Below are 24952 nucleotides of genomic sequence, written 5' to 3' on the forward strand. Positions count from 1 at the left end.
AGCTAATTATCTTTTATTTGCAAGAAATCTTTCTTACCTATCGCACATTCTCTCTCTATGCTGTTCCTTTCCGCTACCTGCCTGCACCCAGGCCCTAGAGAGACAGAAAGAGTACTTTGACTGCATTAGGATTGAGCGGGATGAGCTCAGAGATGAGCTGGCTGACCTGAAGGAAACAATGAAGACAGGAGAGGTACGTTAGCTGTAGCAGCACTTGGCAATGTCGACTGCTGGATGAAGCCATAGTCAGTGTGTTGGAGAGGGACATATCATTACTTCAGCATGCCCCTTTTCCACTGAAGCTAAAGCATGAACAGGAGCAGTGGTGGTGCTGCTTCTTGCAGCGTCTACTGAGCAAAGCGTTCACCAATAAACATAAGCTTTCTCTTAGAGACTGTTAATCTTGTGTTTTTTCCAGAAGCATGGATTAGTTATCATCCCAGATGGCACTCCAAATGGTGATGTCAACCATGAACCAGTAGTTGGTTCTATAACCGTTGTATCGCAAGAAGCTGCTCAGGTCTTGGAATCCGCAGGAGAAGGACCACTAGGTAAATTTACAGAGAACCACTTTCTTCAGAATGTTGACTTTCATTTTCAATGTGTATAGATAAGAATGAGTACCTTAGGCCCCCTCCCACATTTATAAAGAGTTTTACTTGTTTTTGAATAGATGGAACTATTAGTTCTGTGTGAATTACATAGTTGCAGCAGTCTTGGAATCTGTTCAGAGATGATATGGTATTTATAGATGCACTGTATGTACCTATATAGCTTACTAAAAAGATAAATAAAGCAGTATCATGTGGAAATGAATGTCAGAATTCAAAATGCGTGCAAAAAGCAATAATTATACTCCACTGAATATTAGTTCAGTGGACATTACAGCACTGTGTGCTACGGTCTATGTCTTTAAAAAGAGTCATTGCCATACTTTCAGCTATCATGTGAAAAGTACCAAATATGGAATTGTTAGTTTAGTTGCTATTCAATTGTAGTATGTCCAGTCCTTCATTCTTGAAAGCAAGTCTCTTAGGTCCAAATAAGTATCATTTTAAAAAAAACTTAATACACAATTTTACACTTTTTGAAGTTCTTACTGACCTTGCTGTTTCTTAATGAAATTTCAAATGAAATTCTGTTCATCCAAGAGAGTTCTTTCTTTTAACCTTTTTCGTTTTGCTAAACTTCCAATGGAAGGAATTGGAATTTTCTAACTGAATTGTTTGTTTCTTTTAGATGTTAGGCTACGAAAGCTAGCTGGAGAAAAGGAAGAGCTATTGTCACAGGTAAAGTCTCTCTCCCCTTCCCGCAACCGAAAAGTGATTGAACGGCTCAGACTCAGACTCTTTTCAATTTGGGGAAAGTTATTAAACAGTACCAGGCCCTTGCTGTCCTTGAGCAACACTGCTTGCTACTGAAAAACTTCATGCTTAATGTTTCTTGCAGACCTTCAGGGATTGCATCTACTTCCATAGCTTTGCCTCATGCTCCAAAGAATAAATTAATGTTACAATCTTAATGTCATGAGAACTATGTACCCCAAACCCTGAGACTTAAACTAGAAAATAAGCAAACAACAACCCTGAAATTAGAAGTGGTTGTAGCGTTTGTCTATCACTAGGATTCTCTTTCCACCCCATTGTAAAACTGTCTCAATATTTCCTTGTTGCTGAATGTTGGTCACTTAAGGTCATTCATTGCTACTGGTGGAAACCTGTGATGATATTATTATTTAAAGAAGTCCACTCTTCACACATATCCACAACTAAGCTGCTATTCTCTTGGAATAGCAGTAGCATTCTAATAACCTTGTTCCGACACATAAAAGTAAAGGAACCCCTGACCATTAGGTCCAGTTGTGGCCAACTCTGGGGTTGTGCGTTCATCTCGCTTTACTGGCCAATGGAGCCAGCGCACAGCTTCCGGGTCATGTGGCCAGCATGACTAAGCCACTTCTGGCAAACCAGAGCAGTGCACGGAAACGCTGTTTACCTTCCCGCTGGAGTGGTACCTATTTATCTACTTGCACTTCGTGCTTTTGAACTGCTAGGTTGGCAGGAGCAGGGACCGAGCAACAGGAGCTCACCCCGTTGCGGGGATTCGAACCGCTGACCTTCTGATCGGCAAGTCCACAGTGTCACCGACACATACTGTGCAATTATTTTATGTTAAAATTAGTTACTATGAACTGCTTACTTACTTACTTACTATGGAGCAGTATACGATGACCATAAAAAAAATGGTTGTAAATGCCAGTAATACACCTTATCAAGTGTAAATAGACATAATATTGAACTACTCACAGAATGCTATATTTTCATTTCAGATTAAAAAAATGAAATTACAGTTGGAGGAAGAACGGCAGAAATCCTCTGGAAATGATGGCACAAATGCTAATTTAACGGGATTGGAAAACGGTTCAGATTTGCAGTTTATTGAAATGCAGAGTATGTATATTTTCATTCTTCAATTCCGTATGGCATTTCTACTTTGAAGAGTGCACATGGTAGGAACATTCATGCCTGAACGTTTTTCTGTTGCCACATCCCACATAAATAGCAAAATATAAAATATATAGAATACAGTAAAATGCAGTAGATGGGAGCATAAGGCGACCTTGGCTTAAATTCCTGGAATTCGTTGGATTAATCTTCTTGCTTAAGCTGCTACACAGATTTTGAGAAAATTAAATGAGAGTAGGAACACTTAGATTGTGGTTTCTCTGCAGTTACACATATGGGATCTGCATGTGTGCAGAACATTTCAGAAACATCTAGAGCAGGGGTAAAAGGTAAAGGGGACCCCTGACTATTAGGTCCAGTCGTGGCTGACTCTGGGGTTGCGGCGCTCATCTTGCTTTATTGGCCGAGGGAGCCGGCATACAGCTTCCAGGTCATGTGGCCAGCATGACTAAGCCACTTCTGGTGAGCCAGAGCAGCGCACGGAAACGCTTTTTACCTTCCCGCCGGAGTAGTACCTATTTATCTACTTGCACTTTGACGTGCTTTCGAACTGCTAGGTGGGCAGGAGCAGGGACCGAGCAACGGGAGCTCACCCTGTCGCGGGGATTTGAACTGCCAACCTTCTGATCAGCAAGTCCTAGGTTCTGTGGTTTAACGCACAGCACCACCCGCGTTCCTATAGAGCAGGGGTAGTGAATCTTTTTATACCTATTGCCCATTAATGCATCTTTCTTGATGGTCAAATTTCCTTACCGCCCACTAGTACTCGATGGAAGGAGGATTCAGCTTTTGCTGTAGAACCCCCTCCCACCCACCTAGAATCCTGAAACACCCACAAGTGGGCAGTAGGGACCAGGTTGACAACCCCTGGTCTAGAGGTTTGCAGAACTTGTAGTCCCATGGCTAAAGCAGTGAACCCTGTGTCTCTGCATTGCTCAAGAGTGGGACCAAGAATCTCTGCTCATTTCCCATGAAATTTTTGGATTATTGTTCAACAAAATTTGTACATCACAAAGTGATGTAGTAGACGGAAGCAAAAGGAGAAATATAAACATATTTTGTAGAATAAAATGATTATTCAGTAATGAATTACTGAAGTTGAGACCTGCAAGTTGAATTTCATCTTCCAATGGCTTTAAGTCCATCCTACATCACACATTACATTTTATCTACATGTTTGTAATGTGAAGATTGCAGTTGGTCATATATGCACACCCTGAACCCACAGAAGGCAGTGAATTTCCTACAATGTGTACACATGGTGTGTGTCATCTTTACATGTCTGCTGCGTATATTGTCATCTGTACCCGCTTATTCATATATAGTAGGTACAGCTCAGTCAGTGAAACATGAGACTCTTAATCTTGGGGTCGTGGGTTCAAGCTCCACAGGGGGCAAATGATTTCTGTATTGCAGGCAGTTGGACTAGATGAGCCCCGTGGTCCCTTCCAATTCTATGAATTGTTGAATGAAGTAATCTTTGGACCCTAGTGAAATTATACAGTGCTAGGTACTTTTAGTAGATTTGGAGTGTAATCTAGCCATTTGAATTTGAAACTTGTATTCAAAATCATTTTGCCTTATGTTAGGAAACATCCCTTTTCATTTTACAGTGGTACCTCGGGTTACATACGCTTCAGGTTACAGACTCCGCTAACTCAGAAATAGTACCTTGGGTTAAGAACTTTGCTTCAAGATGAGAACAGAAATCGCACGGCAGAAGCGAGAGGCCCCATTAGCTAAAGTGGTGCTTCAGGTTAAGAACAGTTTCAGGTTAAGAACAGACCTCCGGAACGAATTAAGTACTTAACCCGAGGTACCACTGTACTTTAGCGCACACTCCCCACAATGCACTTGGACCTGATATAGTTATCTTAAATGAGATAGGGTTTCAAGAGTGAAGATCTACAGTGGTAGAAAGAAATAGGTTCAGGAGGTTTAACAGAAGACTACAGTTGAGGAAATATTTCATTTAAGAGCTAGTACCAATGAGGGCTCCTTGGGTGGCTTTTAACTACATTTTACTCAGAGCAGACCTACTGAAATTGATGAACACAACTAAGGTGGGTCTACTCTCAGTAAAATTTATTTTACTACCATCCCCATTCATTCTCTCTGAAAGTAGCATCCTTTAGCAGGACTTACAACACATGCTGGATGAGGTATGATTTAGGAAAGAAACTCTCCAGATTAATTTCTGCAAAAGGGTAACCTGTTACAACTTTTCTCAGATCACGTCTTAAAGAAGTTGACCCTCAAACTTCCGAAGGACTGCTTATACCCCACCCACAAGCCCTTCAGCAAGCAAGGACAAACCCAGCACCTTAGCAGACATCTGATATTTTAAATATTCTTGACCCTTATGTAACCAGTTGACTATATTTTCTAATCACAACCCATCACTACACTCAAAACCAAGAGCCCATTATCCAGGGATGCTGTGTTTTATTTCAATAAAATGATTGGCTAAAACTCTTGAGCACTTTAGATTTTGAGGGATAAAAACCCATAGGGAATTCACTCCTCAAAAAAGTCTATTTTATGTACTATGTGCTATCCTTTCATCAAATAACAAATTGTACAGGTACGTCCAACATTTCCTATCCTATTTTAGCCAAAGCAGAAAAATATAATCTTCACTGACATTTGATTTAAATGTTCAGTTGACAGCCATTAAATGCTTAATTTTCTTGTTTCTAGGAGATGCCAACAGACAAATAAGTGAATTCAAGTTTAAGCTTTCAAAAGCTGAACAAGATATAACTACTCTGGAACAAAATGTGGGTACCTTTTTGTTATACGTATTTCCTAAACTTTTTTTGATACCACATACAGTGGTGCCTCGCAAGACGAAAAGAATCCGTTCCGCGAGTCTCTTTGTCTTGCGGTTTTTTCGTCTTGCGAAGCAAGCCCATTAGCGACTTAGCGGATTAGCGCTATTAGCGGTTTAGCGGATCAGCTGATAAGCGGCTTAGCAGCTTGGGAAAAGGGGGGAAAGGAAAAAAACCCGCAGGAACTCGCAAGACATTTTCGTCTTGTGAAGCAAGCCCATAGGAAATTCGTTTTGCGAAGCACCTCCAAAACGGAAAACCCTTTTGTCTAGCGGGTTTTCCGTCTTGCGAGGCATTCGTCTTGCGGGGCACCACTGTACATGTATTATGCTCTTGTGTAATAGATTGCAGAAACTATGTCCTCCACATCATAATTCAGTAGAGCCAATGTGGCAAATTATCTTGAGGGCTTCATGCTCCTATAGAGAATTTGTCCCTGAACGTGGGTTTCATCCTTTCAGAGGACCAGAGCTATTAGGTATATGAGTTGGTGGGTGTGAACTTTGCAAGAAAATAGCCACTTATATTCTAAGCTAACAAAATGAAAATACAGCTACATAGTGCATGTGAAAATTTGTGGGGAACAGGTACACATTTTAAAAATAAGGCTTTTACAGCCTTGTAAAAGTGATGTTTTTAATGTTTGGTGCTTTTATATTTGTGGGAAGCTGCTCAGAGTGGCTGGGACAAGCCACATGGATGGGTGGCTTTCTTATAAAATTGCTTGGTAGAGTTGAGCCTAGTCTCACCATTCACATAAATTCATTGGTATCCTGTAAGATTCTTGAAGCATTACCATTCAGCACATACTGGCCACATTCAGACAATCATTACCTGATTTCCTAAGTTTTATGATTAATGCCTTGTGAACAAGCCCAAGATATTAAGCTGTTGGCTTAATATTCTGGCATGTTTGACACAATAGGGAGCCATAGTTTAACTGAAGACTTTCCTGCCTTGTTCACTCGCATGAAGACATCAAGCAGGCTTGTTCAAAAGTCGGCTGATGAAGCTGAGACATGATAGTTTGAATACAGCAATGATAGTTGGCTGCCTCAAGGGAGGCAGTAAAGGTGACATGTTTTGTGCCTTTTAAGTGCTATATAAAGGAAGGTCACAGATAAAGGGGGCACTCCTTGTATACGGGAACATGAGTGAATCATTGCTTTAAACCTGTTTGATCTTTTAGGTTGTAAGACTTGAAGGACAAGTAGTACGATACAAAACTGCTGCTGAGAATGCAGAAAAAGTAGAAGATGAACTCAAAGCAGAAAAGAGAAAACTTCAGCGAGAGGTAATTGTCTCTTTCACACAGTGTGAAAAAGTTCTAAGAATTTATATATAGGAGGCAATAACATTTAAAGATGGGGTGAGGTTATTTTTATATCAAAGTCTTTAAAATATTCTGCCTCTTGACCGTCTCTGGAAATGGGAATGGTGAGCACAGACATTGTCATGTGGGATTTTTTGGACTGTTACATTAATAAAAAAAGTTAGCGGTTACTGAGGAACTATACAGAGAGATCAATCTTCTGCTGTTGCAGTATGCTTCCCTATGTTTAAAATCAGAATGTCGTTACTGCATACTCATGTACGATGGCTTGTTATTAAACAATAGCTGGGGGGTTCTCTGGTGGAAAAAATACTAAAATCACAACAGATTACTTTTTTAAACCTGTGTGTGCTCTAATGAATTGAAAAAATGTGTCCCAATGTTAAAAGTGGCTGTGCTCCCCTTCCCTTCTTAGAGCTTTCCTCTCTACTGGGGTTTGATACCATAATCAATCATAACTTGGAGAAGTGATGAGGCAGGTGGAAGGTTCTGCACTTACCTCTAGGCCCCTCTTTGCGGTTAAGATATCCTTTCAGGTTCTACATAATTGCTTTAGATCCAGTTTATCCACCTACCTTTTTTTGGATTCAAATTACCTACCGGGTAATTTAGTCAAACTGGCAGAGTGGAAATTCTGTTTGTAGATGGGTTGGTTTCGAGTAACTACATGGCCTCCGGACCTTCATTGTGTAAACATGTTTTTAAACTACACCAAACCTCCACTAAAGTTTTAGTTTTTCCTTTGTTTTTTGAAACTGCATTGGCTTGATTTAAAATTCTTTAGTCCTCTCAAACTGTTGCACTTACAAGGTATTGGCTTTTTCTTTTCAGTTAAGAACAGCATTGGACAGGATAGAAGAGATGGAGATGACCAACAGCCACTTAGTAAAACGGTTGGAGAAAATGAAGGCAAACAGAACTGCACTCCTATCTCAACAGTAGAAAGAAAGTTTAAAAAATTGCACTGCTCCTTGAAAACTTGTCCCTAGCTTGTTTTAATACAGACTTTCTTTGGCACAAGCATTGAACATTGAGTTGTTCAATGAGTTTTAGTTTCATAATTAAGTGGCAAATATTTTGTAACAAGTGGATGAAAAAAAAACCTCTGAATTTTTATGCGAATGAGTTTTGCAGCTTAATTCTAGAGTCTTCTCAAGCCCAATGCTGTTATTTCACAATTGTGAAATCAAATGTATTCATTGAAACTCTCTTCCACTGCTTTAATGCTGCTTGGTGCTTGGAGACAACTGCATGAATTCAAGTGAATGCTGCATTACAAATTAACCAATTATGTGCTGAAGACATCACATGGCACAAGTGCCTTCTATATGGTGCAATGTAGACGTCAATGATTAAGATAACCTTTGGAATCATAACATTTATTTTAAGATACCTTTGGGGGTTCTATGTTTGCTAAACTTTATACATTTTGATGGAAAACACTTTTGTAAAATATTTAAATTTATATAAAATAGAAATGACTGTATAAAATTTGCTTTATTGCATGGGTGATGCACAACCTGAGTTTAGACTTCCTAAAGTACTATTCATAACTACTCTTTATGTTAAGAGTGGTGACTTACGTTTTGCTGTACATTGTAAACCTGGTGTTGGCAGCTGCTCAAGCGTGGAGTGGAACACTGGGTGGGTAGGAGAAATGTGGTGAAGGATATAAACAATAAATGGACAATTTGCTTAACAAAATGAACATTGAATGTGTCGGGGTATGTTTTTACTTTAGTTAGCAACTTTTCATTGTGTTAAGCATTTGCAATGTTAACTTAAAAACAAATGTGTGACACAAACAGCTTCACTACATTATGAAATTGTAACACAGGTTAGCTACCTTACTTTGCAACTGACCGTGGATGTGGCTAACCTTTTTATAAGAGGCTAAGTGTGTTCAATCAACAGTTGCACATTTGCCAAATGTCTAGGGCTTGTTACATTGTTCTTGGGCTCACATAGATTAATTGACCAGTTTGTTTGCCCAAGATCCTGGAGTCACAGAAACATCAGTCTGCTGTTATCTAGCCCCTATATAGGTAGGTGCTTTGAGCTTTTCCTGCCCCCTCACCTTGTTTCTTGCGTTCAGAAGCAAAGATGGTAGTTCCTCAATTTTAATATGGTAACATCATCTCGTCCTGGATGACTAGCATTTAAGGATGCTGCTGTCAGATTTTTATATTTATCCAATCCATCCCCAAATGGACCTACATAATTCATTATTAGTTTATAAGATAAAGTGAAGAGGGCTCCATACCTTTGTCTACAGAACTCTGAACTGGCTACCTTGTCCACTTTTCAGCCACAGGTAGAAGCTTTGGTATTTGCTAGTCATCCTATACAAAAGTTGTGTATTCTGGCATCTTGTAAAGCTGAACACTTCCTGGTCTGCAATTCAGTCACTTCTACAATTCTCAGTGATAACAGCACCACTGCAGGGAAAGCTGTGTAACAGGTACTGATCTACATATGTCTGTGTTCAGCATCTTTCAAACACTTTGTACAAGTCTGGTAAATTAGCAAGCTGCAAAATGCTGCCATCTTCTGTGAAGTTTTTAGGAGGCAAAAGGTATGTCCGAAGAACTTTATAAAGCACATGTTCCACTGTCCATTTCCATGATCTCTTACCAGCTCCAGAGTCTTCAGCCTGCAAAGTAGTTTAAATAAAGCAGTTTGACTAAGGTTTTAGTAAATACTAATGTTGTGTTCAATAATTCTGTGGCTAATGCATCACCTCCTTTTAGAGTTCTACGTATTTATTTGTTTCCCTATCTACTGCTCATTCAGCTTGTGAAATTTATACCAAAAGAAGAAATGGTCAGAGTCATGCACTATTAACATGACGCTTAATTGTTCTGAAAGGATTATTCATTCTTATGTGCCACCATTCTGGCAATAGATGTTCCGTAAGCCACTTCTGAGCATCACTCTTCCCGATGACACCTATACTTTTCTGTTTGGAACCCTTGCTTGATCATTCTGCTAACGGCAATGACTGTCTCAGTGAAGGAACTCCATCTCCTCGGGTAGCACTTGGCTTATAACTAAGGACGAATATAGACTGAAATCTGTGGCATTCACAGTACTTGCTGTCCTTCGGCTTGCCAATCGGAAGGTTGGCAGTTTAAGTCTGTGTGACGGGTTGAGCTCCCATTGCTCTCTCCCATCTCCTGCTAACCTAGCAGTTTAAAAGCATAGCGGCCCAAGTAGATAATAGGTACCACTGCAGTGGGAAGGTATGGTGTTTCTGTGCGCTCTGGCACTTGTCACGGTGTCCCGTTGCACCAGAAGCAGTTTAGTCAATGCTGGCCACGACCTGAAAAGCTGTCTGCGGACAAGCACCAGCTCCCTCTGCCTGAAGCAAGATATATGCCACACCCCATGGTCAAGTGTGACTGGACTTAACTGTCCAGGGATCCTTTACCTTTAGCTGTCCTTTCTCCACCTCAGAATGCGAGAGCATGACCTGCCACTGTCGTCCCAGGGATTGAGACTCATTCCCCCCAATTTACTCTTGTGATCTTGATAAGGGCAAAGCTCTGCCATGTAAGGATCTTTGCCTATTAGAGATGCTACTTTTGTTAACCTGACCCAACCTAAACGATAATGGGGTTTGGTAGCAGCATTTATATCCCTCCATACAAGGTGCCCTCAGAGCTCATAGTGCTCTCCCCAGCATTGGCAGTGACAGATCCAGCATATTTAAAACATGCACTAATTTATCTTATCACCACATTTTCTAAAATTCCCCCATTGACGGGGAAAGGTGGCTGCCTCTAAGGCTGTACTTGTGCCACTCAGTTGGCCTAAAGAACTTTGGTTTCATGAGGTAGTCCTCTTCAACTCTTTTGCCTGTAGTACTGCCTTCAACTCACTCTTTCTATTCCCAGCCCTAAATGCAAGATTTCAGAATGTAGTTTTGATACAGGGAAAAATAACAAATGAAGACTGTACCTGTTGAGTAGTAAGATCAGAGTCTTCCATTATATACTGTTTTCTAATGGAGTAGAACATGGCACATTCTTTACTCAAGGTATCAAAACATTCCTTTTCTTCATCCCAGTTCACCTGGAGAAGAAAATATAACTTCAATAAATACAGAAAGCCTACAGCAGTTACATATCCAATTGCAGCTATTTCTACATATGAAAATCTAAAGTGGAGTTGGAGGCAAAGATCAGTCATATAGGAGGAAGTTTTCAGCAGCACTCTTGTAAGCAACTAGTATTGGCTCAATTGATCAGGACAGAAAATCTCCTTAATGCGGAACTGTTACTCAATTTTTTTGCAGCTAGTATAAGCACATGAGTTTCACTTTAGACTGAACAAAAAATGAGTTTCTGTGAGAAAAAGGAATGTGACTAAGCAAATACCTAAGACTGACCCAACTGCATTAGTCAAAATGAAATAATTCTATGTAAATATGGCTTCACTAATTCATGCTGAATATTGACATACCTCTGTGGCCAAACGAAGGACAAACATAGGCAGCCCTTCCAGTGGAGGAACGTAATTATCTATCAGGAGTGGTAGTCCTGTAAGATTTCCCATCTGTAAATAGAATGTTTCTCCATTATTTTGATGCTTATTCTCCTATGTATACATCAATATGCCAAGGACTACAAACATGGCAAAATCTACCTGCTGTCTGCTTGTGACATTTTTTGTATTTTCTGTTCTTTGGAACTAGCGTAGTATCCCATTTTATTTATCTGTATCCTTTACCAAGGTGAAACAAAATTCATACATAAAACAAAAAAGATTTCGGCTCAGCTGGTGTGGCATACTACTTTCTGCCTTTCTGTTTGGTAATAATAAATTTATTGCTTTCCTGTAGCTTTTGTATCCCCACTCCTCCCCAGTGGCCCAAAACTGCTACTTATAGAGTTTCTCTATTTATTGACAGCATTCAGCTGAATATTACTCAGATGAATAATCAGAGATATGATCAAGTCTTATTTTCTCATGTGCAGCCAATTTGCTACAAGTGAAGACATCTGGAAGAATTTACAGAACAATAGCTCTGTGCTACCTCCATACTGGGAAACAGTGGCTAAGGGCTTCCAATAAAACTAAGATATTCATCCAACTCTAAATCACTGTTATCCTAGCATTAAGGCATAGTTTCCTGGTTCAGACATAATAGGAAGCTATATTTAATGGAATACTTTTTGGTTTGCATGAAATGAGGAGTGAAGCTGTTGCTTGTAGGTGCATTAGAGTGCTTGTTCATATCTTCTTAAGATCATCTGATAATTCAATCTTGCTCTGTACTCAATGGATACTGTAAAATGTACAGTACGGCAGCTAATGACTAAACCACCCCAGGATAGAAAAAGGTAGTTACTTCATCAATTTCAAGAGAGAAATAGTCTTTCAGCATGGCACTCTTCTTCGTTAGAAAGTCAACAATGTATTCAGCGAGGCCTTCCTTTGGACCATCATCTTCTGTCCAACCACTTTCGTCATTCTCCAAGGCTAGCATAGCTAGATCATAGAGTGGAGCTGGTTCCTACATTTACCCAAAAAAATAGCACAAATCATTACCTGTCATTCATGCACCCAACTGACTTTTCCACAAATACATACAGCTTGGGGGATGGAGAAGTATCTGCTTCTTTAAAAGGACTGTAACCCTATCAAGAGGATGCTACCTCCCATCTATCCGGTCTAGGGAACCACCTACTAACAGTGTTTTAGTTTATTTGGATTGAGCTTCAGTTTCTTGGTTCTCATCTAGTCCATTACTGAGGCAAGACAACAGTCCAGCACATCCACTGCCTGCAGATGTAAAGGAGAAGTAGAGTCGTGTGTCATCAGCATATTGCTGACAACATATTCAGCCCACTGACCCAACTCAGCGGTTTCATTGTTAAATAGTAAAGGGGATAAAATCAAACCACGGGGAAGCCTACAGTGAAGGTTCCACGGGGCTCCTCAAAAATCACCCTCTGGACACGTCTACCCAAGGAGGACTGGAACCACAGCAAACTCAGACAAAGCACTCGGATCTGGTCTGTGACTATGTGCTCAAGAACCTTGCCCAAGTAGAGGAGATTGGCAACTGGCCAGTAATTACTTAGGTTTTCCAAATACAAGGAGTGGTTTAACCACTGCCTCCTTCAATCAGGCAGGAACCATCCCCTCATGTATGGAAACACTGATCAGCTCTCTGGCCCAACCAGTTGTCCCCTCCCTGCTAGCTTTTATCAGCTAAGAGCAGGCAAGAGTCCAACGCATAAGTGACCAATCCAGGCACCTTGTCCATGTCCTCAAGCCTTACTAACTGAAACTCATCCAATGCAACAGGACTAGACAATGCTCTGGACACCTTTTGAGATTCATCTGCTGTAACAGTGAAGTCAAGGTCCTGGCGGATGCAAGTGATTTTATCCTCAAAATGCTTTGTAAACAAAGTCACAGCAAGTTATTTTAGGTTCTGTCACCTTCTTCGGACCAGACTGTAAAAGACCTCACATTACCTGGAAAAGCTCTGCTGGACAGCATATTGAGGATGCAATGGAAGCAGCAAAGTATTGCTGCCTTCACTGCCACTAAGTAGGCAAAATGATGAGCCCTCACCACTGTTCACTTGCATTCCATTGGAGTTTTCTTTCACTTACATTCAAACCATCTCCCAGCTTGCTTCCTCACAAGGAGCCAAGCAGACTGTACCAAGTGGGAGACGGTGCTCAGGGGCAATCATGTCAACAGCCCAAGCCATTCAATTTAGTTTTTTCCATTGGCTAATCAAAATAATTTTGTTGCCCCATGATAATCTGGGCTCTGGATGCAGAAGTGGCTGCACCACAAACCTCCCTGCACCACCACCAGATATTGGGTAGGATTGCTCTACCCAGTATCTGCTCTATATCTTAGTAAGTTATATATAAGATAGATAACTTAAGTGTATACTTACTGACAATCTTAAAACGCCGAAGTTTCCAAAGTCATAGATAAGGATCTGATAGAACATTTCTTGACTTTGAGAAAGGAAAAACAAAGAGTTTGCTATTTGCTCATGGTCCACTCTGTAATACTGTCAATGAATAGAAGCCTTAATTTGGAATTCCAATGGCAACTAAAATCTATGGTTTTAGCTATGAGTGGGAAGTATGTATTTTTCTAGAGCACAGCATGATAAAATATGATAAAATATCCAGCATTGTTTAATGAAACAGATAAGCTTCCCAGTAGTGGAACAGATGCAGGGGGAAGGGCTGTAGCTCAATGGCAGAGCAGCTGCTTCTTATAAAGAAGATCTCAGGTTAAATCCCTGGCATCTCTAGGCAGGAGCTGGGAAAGACTGAAAGTCTGGTGAGCTGCCACTCAATGTAGGCAATACTGAACTAGATGTAGCAATGACTCTGTAGACGGCAGCTTCCTATGTAATCTAATATTAATTAAAGGGCAAGAACACATCACTGACTACAATCCTTGTGAAACTTAAGAACATTACAAGCATTAATGAAGGGGAGCTGGTATAAGAAGCAAGATACCTATAAGTAATCATAAAAGGCAAACACAATTACGTTACAAATAAGGTTAGAAAGTTTATCACTTTAAAAACTGCCATACGCATTTCCATTTATAAAACTCAAAGCAGTTCAAAATATACATTATCAAGTCACCTTACTGTCTCTTAGGTCAGCAGATGCAATGACCCCAAACTACAAGGTGAGGCCAACTTAACCCAGCTGCACTCACAGCTCCCTTTGACATCAACCACTCTTTGGTCTTCTAGGAACAGATTCCGCTCATATTACCCTCTCTGTTTTCTACTTCCTATAGATATAGTTTATCTCTCTACAGGCTTTCTGGAAGGTTCATCAACTCTTTTTCCTCTGATGACTAGAATCCAGACAATATCTTCAGGGTCCTAATGACCTATGATTTCACTCACTGTTCCTCTGCAGCTGCAGCTGTCCATGTGTTCTTGTTATTTTGGGGCAGTGACCCAAAAGTACTAAAAAGTTAAAAAGTACAGCACAGCCCACACCACTCCATTTGGAAATGCACTCACTGATGATTATTTTCTTCCTATCTCAAGCTACTGGATACTATTTGTCTTGGCCAAAACAATATATTTAACTTGGTTCTGTTACCTGAGTTTTGTGGTACTGAGCAGATACAGTTTTGTCTGATACTGCACCAATGCCCACTGAGGGTTAACACATCCAACAAAGGAATGATCACGTAGCATCTCTTGAAGATCTGAAATAACCCAAATCACTTGTGCTTAGTACAATACAGAAGAATATCCTTCCCTTTAAGAACTCAACTATTCAATTTAGTAAAATACTTAAAGTATCATGGACTTCAAATATCAACTCTTATTCCATTTCATATAACCCAATTGGAGCCTAATCTTTTTTACTCAGAAAAAAATGCATTTTGGAAAGAGGTTTAATCACTGCCCATGCTGTTCTTACAAGTTGCATGTACTTTCCTTCTGTGAAATTCCTTGGAATATGCTTCCTCCAGCAAACCTACATGCTCCGTGTGCACTAATTTTCAAGTGCTAGAAGTTAGTAGTTTCCTCCAATAAATATTTTGGCAATTTACAAAGCAGTTATATCAGACCTCTTTTGGAATTCAAGCCACTATAGTCCAAAGTACTCCAAATAGTTAACACAGTTACTGAGAGTATTGAACTTGCTACTCTGCCAAAAATCTCAAGAAGCCCATTCCACAAACCAGGAATTGGCTTTCAAGCAGTTTGTAAGATTGTTTAAATCCAAAAAACTTCATTTTAACCAATGTATTTATCCATTTAAGCTTTCTTTAAAACTCAGTTGCCTCCAACCAGTTGAGCTGGCAATTTTTTCCAGTCCTAGCTGCCAGACTATAGGTAGCCTAGTGGTGTTAACTACCTGTGTCCAGGTACTAAAATGAAGGAAAGAGTACTGGATCCATAGTACTTCCACTTCATACTACAACTATTAATTAATTAATTTAATGCCAGTTAAACTTCAGCTGCTTCTATTACAGAAGAATTTTGCTCTGAACAATACAAGCAGCAGCTGAAAGGAAGCCACCCACATAAAGAATTTGCAAGCTATTTTGTTTCCTTCAAAATAAATATTTACTGGACCTGAGAGCAGAATTCTGCTCCATTTTTCTGAACTGCTTATGTAATGGGTCATGAGCAGCTGCCAACAGTGTTCTCAATCAATGCCTACTTCATGAGTGACTATTTCCAAACAGTATCAACAAATTGCAGCAGCCTAGTCTCCATGTCCAACTCTGACCCTTTCTGTGCTGTTCATATTTTCCCCCTTATCTCTACATCTCTAGCTCTAGTATATAAAGTTTTGATTTTCCAGGCTGATTTTTTTAGCAGAGTATTAGCCTTGAGTGCAATTTAATACTTCATAGTATAGTAAAAATAAAAAATAAAGAGCATTCCTGTCATAGGAGATAGTTTTTATAAATCCTGTAATGCAAGTTATGCTATCTTAGTGGGTCTAAATTTGCACATGAAACACAACGGTAATAGCAGAACATGCATACTTGCATGTGCCCGATTACTAATTTCCTCTTGAAGGGTTGCTATGCTAGTTAGGTTCACAATTCTCCTTCTTGGAACGCAGGCAGCAGTCATTTCCTGTTTTTGCTGTTCTTCCATTTCCACATCACATTTTGTTCGCTGCCTCTTTCTGGAATATGAAAAGGAAATGCATTTTGTTCTATTTGACGTGTATACAAGTCAAAGCAGAGTGCTGTGATTAACTCTGGAGTAATTAAACAGGTATTTGGTTAAGTAGATTCAAAAATACATTTCACACTCAAAAGCTACATTCACCAGAATATCTGCCCAAGTCTTATGGAGCTAAACTATGCCAGCAAAATTTGGCCACAAGCAGAAATAGATGCTAGTAAGTGCTTCTAGACCCAGTCTTAATCTGCCAAGGTGACCTATTATGCTGGTCCTTTTTATTAACTAGATGTATTTATTGTTTCACTCTGCTATTGGTTTTAACATTTCCAAGTGTTTTACGGAGGATAGTTTGTGTGGTTTTTATTTAGTGCTATTATTTCTGGAAAAGAGGTGTGTTAAAGAGAACTAAAAAGACAACATGTCTTAATTCAGCCTAGGGGCAACCCTTTCCCCCCAAAAAGAATGTCAAAGACAGAAAAGTGCTCGGATTCAGGAGCATCACCTAGCAAAGAGGAGGGAGAATAAGGTGCCGAGTTCTCATCAACTTAGAAATGCTACTCCACAGAGATTGCTCATACCTAGCAGGTAGAGCTTCAAGAGGTGCTGGTTGGCTTTCTGTTGACCCTTCTGCAATCTCCACAGCTTCTACTCTTAGATTTCTTGAATTCAAGTCACTGCAGTCTTCCATCTCAGCATCTTGTAGTCCAGTTCCCTTGCAACTTTGCTTGTTGTTGTTATCCTGGAATGTCACTGCAGAAAGTTCAGACGGCCTAGGTTTATTTGCTGGCTGAAGAAAAGCATCCAGTTTCTGTTCCCGGGAATCAGTGCGGACCATCTGACGGGCACAGACCTTGTCTCCCCCTTGATTAGTTGAAGAACTTGCTGATTTAACAACATCGGTGGAAGAGGCAGTAATACCTGGCAGCAATGTCTTAAAGGAAGAGATGAAAGAGAAGCAATTCAGTATCTGGAACTGTACAAGTCTCCTTCTAAGCTAGTTGGAAAGCCAGATAAGCACAATTCACAGGCATCACATAGCTGCAACTATAACATAATCTACCTGTGTGGAGTAGCTATTACAGATTATGCCAAACGTAACAGCCTGCTCTTGACAAAAGCATTGCAGGGGATTGGCCTAGATGACCTTTGGGGTCCCTTCCTAATCTACAACTGTATGATTCTATGAGTACTGCCTTCTAGTTGAAGACCAAATGCATACAGAAATCTTTATCCCATTTGCACATATAAAGTGAATCACAACTGGCTACTTAACATTGATTCTGTCCATTATCCCCTTTCTGTCAGATAGAATCATGTTAATGCCCTTTATCAGTGGTTTTCAAATGCCCCATCATCAGTATATTCCATATTTGCCTGGCATGCAACCTCTGTCGGTTCAACTGAGGCCACTTTATCTGTTTGTGTGCAGCACTGGTCTGTCTTTGGACCCTTTTTTATGTAAACCACGAATCTATGTTAAAGAACACACCTAAAAATGACATTTTGTATTGTTAAGTCCAGCTTATCCAAAACATTTCACTAGACAAAACAAATCCAAATCCTGAATGCAGAGCACTCACTCTCGCAACCACCAACAAAGCAGACTGGTTAGCTTTTTCCTTTTCAGTGACGTGCTCAGATTCACTCACCTGTGTAAAATATACCCTTGATGAGTTAGAGCCCAACAATTTGCTCTCTATGTGCTGCTGTACACTCTCCAAGATGCTGTCTTCATGAAGGAAATGAACTTCATGCTTTGTGGGATGCACATTCACATCTACGTTCTGAGGGTTTATTTCTAGGCTGCAAGACATTTTGAGAACACCATGCAAAGTTAATCAAAAGAACGGCAATTCAGCAGATTTGATAGAGTGGGTGCCTGTGGCGATCACACAGGGTCCCCGGACGTTTCACCGTCTATTGATCCCTGTGCCACCACTTTATTTCTCGCTGCTACCACCCAGGCCCTACCTGGTACAATACTGAGTCCAGACAGGGTTAAATTGGAACATAAACTTCTGTTTATCTATTGCAGCTTAACAAGCGTGTGGTTTAATAAACGGTATTGGTCAATTACAATCATGGGGTGCCTAACCAGGCCTATAACTTCCGCTACCTGCTCTCGCTCACTAAACCACCTCTCAGATATTTGTTTTCCTAGCCCCTAACTGTTCCTGACTCAGCTTATTTTGCTACTAACTCAACCTGCCCACAAACTCTATCCCAATTCACTCCCACACCAACCAACCACCCAACTCCCAACGAACTCCTCCCTTTGCCCCTCCCAGAGCTGGTTTTATAGTCCCTCTGACTCCACCCCCCTGGGTTCTGATTGGGTAACCTGTTTAACTATTTCACCTCCAGCACTCTCATATGTTAACGTCACAGTGCCACAGCCACAGAGTTTAGGGTGCTCTGTGTTTCTCAGAGATTGGATCCTTGTTTGTAGTGCTTTTGAGTTTTTAAAACTGCAGAGAAATAACATTTCAAGCCTCTTATTTATTATTGAGCTGATGATTATTTAGCTTTTGTATCACCTGGAAATTAAAAAAACTAAAATATGACTTAGTACTCATACTGCAATGACATTAGGAATATTTTTGATGTACATGCATGTTAGGGTAATGATAAACTCTAGATTTGTACAGTGGTACCTCGGGTTACATACGCTTCAGGTTACAGACTCTGCTAACCCAGAAATATACCTTGGGTTAAGAACTTTGCTTCAGGATGAGAACAGAAATCGCGTGGTGGCAGCAGGAGGCCCCACTAGCTAAAGTGGTGCTTCAGTTTAAAAACAGTTTCAGGTTAAGTACGGACCTCCGGAACGAATTAAGTACTTAACCCAAGGTACCACTGTACTTGATTTTTATTTAATAAAAACAAATGATAGCAATCACTGCTTAGAAAGGCTAATTTTGTTTAACTAAGGTTAAACAAAATCTTGCCCATTTTTACTCAAAAGTGAGGCCCACTGTGTTTAGTGGGGCTTACTCCCTGTGTGCATATGATTGCAGCCTAGATGCATTTTTATCTTTTTCCTGGTCACATGACCCTACATAGAAAAAATTTTTACCTTATGTATAAAAATGGATGTGTATTTTTAGGTAAATAAGCCGCATATACAGTTTCTATTGCTTTTCGCAAAGCATTTGACTCAACCAAGCGATCTAGGGAGGAAAAACATAAAAATCAGGGGAGACAGGTAAGCAGTATACATTATTTTCTGTATAATACAACTTTTACACCCATCTCTGATCAGTCTAGACCTTCACTTTTTTATTTATATAACCAACTGGAAATACATGTTAACAGTTTAAAAGGCAAATGTTACTTTATCATCAACAGTCCTCAGAATGTATCTGCAATTTTGCATGTTCATGACCACCAGATGCAATGCCACACCCTGATCCTAAATAACCTTCCCATGCATATGTTTACTTTACAAATAAACACATTGCCTTGGAACTGATTATTTCAATGACACTTAAATGCACTTCACTTTCTTTGGATTAACAGCTAATGTCTGTACTGCCAAGGATTATCTAGTGAAAGTGTAAAGAATGGATTAACTGCCCTGCCCTAACCAAGTAGGATACCTACATTGGAAGACAAAGCTGGAGCACTGAGAGGTGCAATATTTTAGGTCTACTTGTTTGTATCAAGTAGAAAGTTAAGAAAGTCAAACAGGGGCTCATATTTCTTTCAACGACCTTGAGTACAGTAGTCCTATACTCAACTTAATTCATTGTTTCCTCCTTCTGTTTTGGCAAGTCAGTTTGCAGTTATGTGTGAACTCAGACTCAAATATGGTCTATTAAATTATATCGGGGTAGGAGAACTGTAAATAAGGCCAATATATTTCACATCTGACAACCAATGCACCTCTTGGGTAGATGAGTCTAAAAAGCCCAGGACACATATTTTCATGGCCCTCTAGCAACTATACTTATGTTTTTGGATTAACTCTGAAGTATATACTTGAAATCGGAAATATGAAAGGAACATTTCGTACAAAGATTACCATAATAAAGGACAAAAGTGGTAAGGACCTAACAGAAGCAGAAGACATCAAGAAGAGGTGACAAGAATACACAGAGGAATTATACCAGAAAGATATGGATGGCTCATACACCCCAGGTAGTGTGATTGCTGACCTTGAGCCAGACATCCTGGAGAGTGAAGTCAAATGGGCCTTAGAAAGCACTGCAAATAACAAGGCCAGTGGAAGTGATGGTATTCCAGCTGAACTATTTAAAATTTTAAAAGATGATGCTGTTAAAGTGCTACACTCAATATGCCAGCAAGTTTGGAAAACTCAGCAGTGGCCAGAGGATTGGAGATCAGTCTACATCCCAATCCCAAAGAAGGGCAGTGCCAAAGAATGCTCCAACTACCACACAATTGCACTCATTTCACACGCTAGCAAAGCTATGCTTAAAATTCTACAAGGAAGGCTCAAGCAGTATGTGGACCGAGAACTCCCAGAAGTGCAAGCTGGATTTAGAAGAGGCAGAGGAACCAGAGACCAAATTGCAAACATGCGCTGGATTATGGAGAAAGCTAGAGAGTTCCAGAAAGACATCTACTTCTGCTTCACTGACTATGCAAAAGCCTTTGACTGTGTCGACCACAGCAAACTATGGCAAGTTCTTAAAGAAATGGGAGTGCCTGATCACCTCATCTGTCTCCTGAGAAATCTCTATGTGGGACAAGAAGCTACAGTTAGAACTGGATATGGAACAACTGATTGGTTCAAAATTGGGAAAGGAGTACAACAAGGCTGTATAATGTCTCCCTGCTTATTTAACTTATATGCAGAATTCATCATGCGAAAGGCTGGGCTGGATGAATCCGAAGCCGGAATTAAGATTGCCGGAAGAAATATCAACAACCTCAGATATGCAGATGACACAACCTTGATGGCAGAAAGTGAGGAGGAATTAAAGAACCTTTTATTGAGGGTGAAAGAGGAGAGCACAAAATATGGTCTGAAGCTCAACATCAAAAAAACGAAGATCATGGCCACTGGTCCCATCACCTCCTGGCAAATAGAAGGGGAAGAAATGGAGGCAGTAAGAGATTTTACTTTCTTGGGCTCCATGATCACTGCAGATGGTGACAGCAGTCACGAAATTAAAAGACGCCTGCTTCTTGGGAGAAAAGCAATGACAAACCTAGACAGCATCTTAAAAAGTACAGACATCACCTTGCCAGCAAAGGTCCGTATAGTTAAAGCTATGGTTTTCCCAGTAGTGATGTATGGAAGTGAGAGCTGGACCATAAAGAAGGCTGATCGCCGAAGAATTGATGCTTTTGAATTATGGTGCTGGAGGAGACTCTTGAGAGTCCCATGGACTGCAAGAAGATCAAACGTATCCATTCTTAAGGAAATCAGCCCTGAGTGCTCACTGGAAGGACAGATCGTGAAGCTGAGGCTCCAATACTTTGGCCACCTCATGAGAAGAGAAGACTCCCTGGAAAAGACCCTGATGTTGGGAAAGATGGAGGGCACAAGGAGCAGGTGACGACAGAGGATGAGATGGTTGGATGGTGTTCTTGAAGCTACCAGCATGAGTTTGATTAAACTGCGGGAGGCAGTGGAGGACAGAAGTGCCTGGCGTGCTCTGGTCCATGGGGTCACGAAGAGTCGGACACGACTAAACGACTAAACAACAAATATACTTGATTCTGACCAAACTAAGCTTCCTTGGAGCATAGGCTTTTTAATGAACTATCTGAAACCAAAAGAGAGCATTCGTTCCCAGATGTGATTTCCCCACCCCAGTTTCCTACCCCAGTATAACATCTTGTCTGAAACAGGCCACTGCTTCTCAGCTATGCCAGTCCCAATTTCTTACAAATACAGTGGACAAACACTGTAAATCATGACAAAGAAAGTGAGTGGGTTTCCAGACGGCAGTTTGCCCCAGCTGTTGGGCACCAGAGGGGACACCACCTCAAGAAACAGTATTGTTTAGTACAGGAGTTTGGCAGCATCAAATGGTTAGTCTCACTGTTTCCATCTGAGCTGAACCTGATGCACTGGGACAGCAGCAGCAGCAGCAGCAGTTCTTGCTGCAAAAGCACAGCTTCCATGTGGCTTGGAAATGCCTGACATGCTGATTCTGCTTGGCTGACCCTTACAAACTCCTGTCTGAAATGACCCTTACTATCAAAGCAGAGCAAATGTGACTAATATGCACAATGCATTAAAACAGCAAAATTTGGGAGTATAGGGCATAATCCCTGACCCTTTAAAACACATAATAAAATCAAGAAATAAAGCCAGGAGACAAAAGCAACCCTTTCTTTCTCTAGACAGCACTTCACTGTCAGCACCGCTAAGCACTGCTCACCACCATTGTTTAATAGAGAGTGTTACCTTGTTAAGACTACAGAAAATTTCATAGAATCAGAATTATAAGGAACCCCAAGAATCATCTAATCCAATCCCATGTAATGCCCTAGAACACAGAGAAGTGTGTACTTTGGTACTTACGGTTTATGAAAAGCAAGAAGATGCATTTCTTTACTGAATAGTTTGCATTGGTTACGTAACCCTTCATTTTAAAAGCCAATGTTGCATCTTCACAGCCCACTTCAATCAATTCTCTGGATAAAATTAAAAAGTAATTAATTCCCCCTTCTGTATTCTTAGAAACTATTTCTCTAGGACACAATCAAATCTTCATAAATTTCATATCCATGTATTTATTCAGTAACTCTAATCTGACCAAAAATTAGGGAGCAATAGAACATACTTAAAGCTATTTTATGTCTTTCGTAGGGAAATCCTATACATGTTGGTGGCCATTTGTCCCACCTCAGTAGCGTTTCATCAGAATTACTTTTCTCCTTTTACTGCAATGTGATGCCATTTATGGAGAGTGGCCAGATTCACCCGTACCTTTCATAGGGACACATTCTAAGGCCTGATTCAGATGATGGTCTAAACTAAACATAAGGCTTAGCAAGCTCTCTGCTCCCCCCGCCCCTACTTTGCAAATACATATAATATCCACTGGCTGTTAAATACAAAGCCAGGGAACTGTGATTTATTTTAACCATGGTTAACAAACCAGTTAAATAAATCATGCTGTAGATCAGCCTTTGCCAATCCGATACCTCCAGATGTTGGACTCTAATTCCCATCAGCGCCAGCCAGCACTTGGGAGTGGCAGTCCTACAAACATTTGGAAAGCACTAGGTTGGGGAATGGTGTTATAGACTGTCATCTGAACCAGGCCTATTCTTGTAATTAAACATCTAAACACAATTTTGACAAAGGAGGAACAATAGTTCAAGTGAGCTTCACTAATATATTGAACAAGTGATTTTCTCTCCCTTCTAAGACAACTTTATCCAACACAGCCTAGAAATGATTTAACATTAACTTTTACTACAGGTGCCGTCACCCACATTCTTTAAGTAACCAAAGGTCAGATCAAGATGTTTTGTACAGAAAAGGGAGGGTGATTTACAGCTGTGTAAACAGAACTCAGCAATGAACAAGCCATTCTGTATAGTTTTCATTAGAAAAGCAATGCCTTCTGTTCAGTACTGCTTTTGCCAGCATGGCGGAAATATTGACTGTTCAGCCCTACTACTCTAACTGTCATTTCTAAATTTAGAAAGTCTCACACTGACCTTTATGCCAGTGTTGGCAGGAATCCTAAAGAACAGGCAGCAAACAGTTCTGCTGATTTGCTCTATGTTGTCTGAGTAATGACAGGAGAGAGGCTCTTTCTACAAATACAACTGAAAATGCATTGAGAGGCCTGTTTCAGCAGTAGTGTAAGAGATATTTAATTATTCAAATCACTATCTGTCCAATTTGGTTCAAAAGCCTTTAAAAGGCTGTCTTTTTTCTGTGAAGTCCTTGACACAGCCCCCTGGCCTCAATACTAAGCTGTTACATTTACTGTTAAGTAGACTATCCTTAAAGATGCTGTGATTACTAAGAACAAGTATGGGTTTCTCCAAAAACAACTCATGCCAGACGAATCTCTCTCTCTCTCTTTGGATAGAGTTACAAGCTTGATGGATCAGGGGAATGCTATGAACGTAGTGTATCTTGAATTCAATCAGGCTTTTGACAAAAGTCCCCCATAATAATCTTGCAGAGAAGTTGATAAAATGTGTACTGGACCAGATAGCAGTCAGGTGAATTTGTAGCTGGTTGACTGGCTGAACCCAAAGAATGCTCACTAGTGGTTCCTCATCATTCTGGAAAAAAGTGACAAATGGGGTGCTGCAGGATTCTGACCCAGGCCTGTTGTTGTTCAGTATCTTTATTAATGACTTGGATGAAGGAACTGGGGGGATGCTAAAGGGTCTGGAAACCAACCCTCATGTTGGGTATATTTAGCCTGGTAAAGTAGTGACTGAGAGGAGATATGATAGCCAGCTTCAGATATCTAAAGGGCTGTCACATGGAGCAAGCTTTTTCGCTTCTGCTCCAGAGGCTAGTACCTGTGCCAATAGATTTAAGTAACAAGAAAGCAGATTCCGACTATATATCAGGAAGAACTTTGTGATAGTAAGAGCTGTTCAACAGTGGAACAGACTTCCCATGATATGTAGTGGACTCTTCTTCCTTGGAGGTTTTTAAGCTGAGGTTGAATGGCAATTTGTCATGTATGATCTAGCAGAG

At 40.4% G+C, this 24952-nt stretch overlaps 2 protein-coding genes across 22 annotated transcripts in view; one reads left to right on the plus strand and one right to left on the minus strand.

The window, feature by feature from the left end:
* The window catches only part of LRRFIP2 (LRR binding FLII interacting protein 2), a 49630-nt gene extending 41293 nt beyond the window's left edge, over positions 1-8337 (plus strand). For 7 of the 17 annotated variants that reach the window (XM_083577965.1, XM_083577970.1, XM_083577971.1 and 4 more), the window contains 7 exons: positions 92-193; positions 419-551; positions 1240-1289; positions 2330-2450; positions 5166-5245; positions 6486-6590; positions 7461-8337. In XM_083577965.1, the coding sequence (XP_083434091.1) occupies positions 92-193; positions 419-551; positions 1240-1289; positions 2330-2450; positions 5166-5245; positions 6486-6590; positions 7461-7571 (702 nt within the window). In that variant the 3' untranslated portion in view covers positions 7572-8337. Of the gene's footprint in view, positions 1-91; positions 194-418; positions 552-1239; positions 1290-2329; positions 2451-5165; positions 5296-5613; positions 6009-6485; positions 6591-7460 lie in introns of those variants that run through there. The other 10 variants (XM_083577967.1, XM_083577974.1, XM_083577977.1 and 7 more) reach the window with 3 other exon arrangements.
* MLH1 (mutL homolog 1) overlaps positions 7993-24952 on the minus strand; it is a 28789-nt gene continuing 11829 nt past the window's right edge. For 2 of the 5 annotated variants that reach the window (XM_083577958.1, XM_083577959.1), the window contains exons 9-19: positions 22799-22911; positions 19373-19466; positions 17946-18099; positions 16875-17227; positions 16149-16294; positions 14741-14849; positions 13555-13618; positions 11983-12147; positions 11094-11186; positions 10590-10703; positions 7993-9282 (exon numbers count right to left, since the gene is read on the minus strand). In XM_083577958.1, the coding sequence (XP_083434084.1) occupies positions 9115-9282; positions 10590-10703; positions 11094-11186; positions 11983-12147; positions 13555-13618; positions 14741-14849; positions 16149-16294; positions 16875-17227; positions 17946-18099; positions 19373-19466; positions 22799-22911 (1573 nt within the window). In that variant the 3' untranslated portion in view covers positions 7993-9114. Of the gene's footprint in view, positions 9283-10589; positions 10704-11093; positions 11187-11982; positions 12148-13554; positions 13619-14740; positions 14850-16148; positions 16295-16874; positions 17228-17945; positions 18100-19372; positions 19467-22798; positions 22912-23946; positions 24046-24952 lie in introns of those variants that run through there. The other 3 variants (XR_014540121.1, XR_014540122.1, XM_083577960.1) reach the window with 3 other exon arrangements.

Source organism: Podarcis filfolensis (genome assembly GCF_964270895.1).
Source record: "Podarcis filfolensis genome assembly, chromosome: 12".
Classification (NCBI taxonomy): Eukaryota; Metazoa; Chordata; class Lepidosauria; order Squamata; family Lacertidae; genus Podarcis; species Podarcis filfolensis.